Here is a 2,186-nt window from a genome sequence, read left to right on the forward strand (position 1 = left end):
TCAAGCCACGTTATTTGATATTTCTGTTCATTCATGCAGTTATAGTACTAAGTATTACGTCTATTTAATCAACCATACGTTGTTGGATTTTCTGCGTTTCATTAGCTGAATGATTGTTTGTCTTTTCGTTCTTGCCGTGATTATGCAAATTCCAGAGACTACAATATCTGTGCAATTTCTCCCCAATCAAGTGAGGGAGGACCACAAAGAAAACATAATAAACAATGTGCTAATGTGCTCCACTGAATGTCCCGGCGCTCTCTCCAACTGTTCCCTGTCTCCCATCTCCAGGTGTATGTGCCGTGTCCTCCCTCCTGTCCCTGGCCTGGGTGCTGGCCGGGGGGGCGGCTGCCAGACAAGCTCCTCCGAGACTCCCGGGACGACCAGAAGAGCATGAGCTACCGCGGTGCCCTGGTGCACCTCTTCTGGCGCCTCTTCACCATCTCCTCGCGGGTGCTCTCCTTCGCCCTGTTCGCCTCAGTGTTCCACATCTACTTTGGGATCTTCGTCGTGGTCCACTGGTGCGCTATGGCCTTCTGGGTGGTGCACGGCGGCACCCACTTCTGCATGTCCAAGTGGGAGGAGGTGCTGTTCAACATGGTGGTGGCCGTGGTCTACGTCTTCTGCTGGTTCAACGTGCGCGAGGGACGGACGCGGCTCCGCATGGTGGCCTACTACACGCTGGTGCTGCTGGAGAACGCCGTGCTCAGCACCCTGTGGTACGCGTACCGCGACCCCACCACCACTGACGCCTACGCCTCCTCCGCCCTCTGTGGCGTCTTCCTGTGCTTCGCCTCGGGCGTGGCCTGCATGGTCCTCTACTACGGGGTGCTGCACCCCATGGGCCCACGGCTGAGGGTGCTGGCCAGCTCCTGCTGCGCCGAGCTGCTGTGGGGGCTGCCCTTGCCCCCCGAGGCCGAGCCCATGGCGCCCACCCCCCGGCCGCGCCACGGGTCCCAGGCCACGCCCACACGGGGCCTGGCGGGGGAGTACTCCGAGTCGGACGAGTCGGCCGCCGACACCTGTCTGCCGGTGTTCCAGGTGAGGTCCACGGAGCCAGTGGACGCGGCCGGCCGGCCCATCCAGCTGGAGGGGCCCCTCATCAAGATAGACATGCCCAGGAAGAGGTACCCGGCCTGGGATGCGCACTTTGTGGATCGCCGCCTGCGCAGGACCATAAATGTGCTGCAGTACATAAGCCCCAATGCGGTGGGCATCAGGTATAGGGACGGCCCATTACTGTATGAACTCCTGCAGTACGAGTCGTCTCTCTGAAGGCATTCTGTCTCTCACTCTCTGTCTCTCCAACAGCGCGCTCAACCATGTGGTCAGACACACACACACACACACACACACACACACACACCTTGGTCAACTTCTTTACCTCTGCTCTCTCTTTCTGTCTCTCTATCGCTCTGTTTCTCTCTCTCTCTGTGTCTCGCTCTCTTTGTCTCCCTCTCTCTGTCCCTCTCTCTCTGTGTGTCTCTCTGTCCCTCTCTCTCTGTCCCTCTCTCTCTCTGTCTCTCTCCGTCTCTCTCTCTCTGTTTCTCTCTGTCTTTCAACTGGACATTCTCTCTCCATTTCCTTCAGGATCCTTCAAAAAATATATTGAACAACAGTTAGGAACAAGCAGACATGGTTTATTTTACGGGGGGGGGGGATAATGTAAACATAGAAAAAGATTACCAAGAGAGTCTATTTAAAGAGTTATACACTGACAAAAGTCTAATATAAACCCCTAGATTCCTAGAGGGGGGATGGGTGCGTATGAGTGTGTACATACAGTGTGAATGTTTCATTATGAAATGTGTTAAAGTAATAATTATACTGTATTGGTGAATACTTGTGAAGGGCATCATAACGTGAGTGTCCGTGACAGAAGACTGGAGCACATATGGATGGGAAGGACGAGGGAGGCTCCGAGATATCCACAACATTTACTGCCATTCTTGATGTAAATCAATAATATGTATGATGCTGTTTACTAATACCTTAGCCCATCAGTGAAAAAAAATAACATTTAATTACAATAATGTATAAGCACACACTCACGCACACTCACACGACACACACACGCACACACACGTACGCACACACACAAATAACGTATTCATGTATGTCTGCATGAGAGGACATTTTATACAAAATATTTTCCATCTGTGAGCAAACGTGGCTAAAGTGTACCC

At 52.7% G+C, this 2,186-nt stretch overlaps 1 protein-coding gene across 1 annotated transcript in view; it reads left to right on the forward strand.

The window, feature by feature from the left end:
* The window catches only part of xkr6b (XK, Kell blood group complex subunit-related family, member 6b), a 1,963-nt gene extending 688 nt beyond the window's left edge, over window positions 1–1,275 (forward strand). Inside the window, 2 exon segments of the mRNA XM_056581921.1 lie at window positions 292–341; window positions 343–1,275. Coding sequence (XP_056437896.1) covers window positions 292–341; window positions 343–1,275 — 983 coding nt within the window.
* The last annotated feature ends 911 nt before the right edge of the window (window positions 1,276–2,186 follow it).

This window comes from Gadus chalcogrammus, chromosome 21 (assembly GCF_026213295.1).
Source record: "Gadus chalcogrammus isolate NIFS_2021 chromosome 21, NIFS_Gcha_1.0, whole genome shotgun sequence".
Classification (NCBI taxonomy): Eukaryota; Metazoa; Chordata; class Actinopteri; order Gadiformes; family Gadidae; genus Gadus; species Gadus chalcogrammus.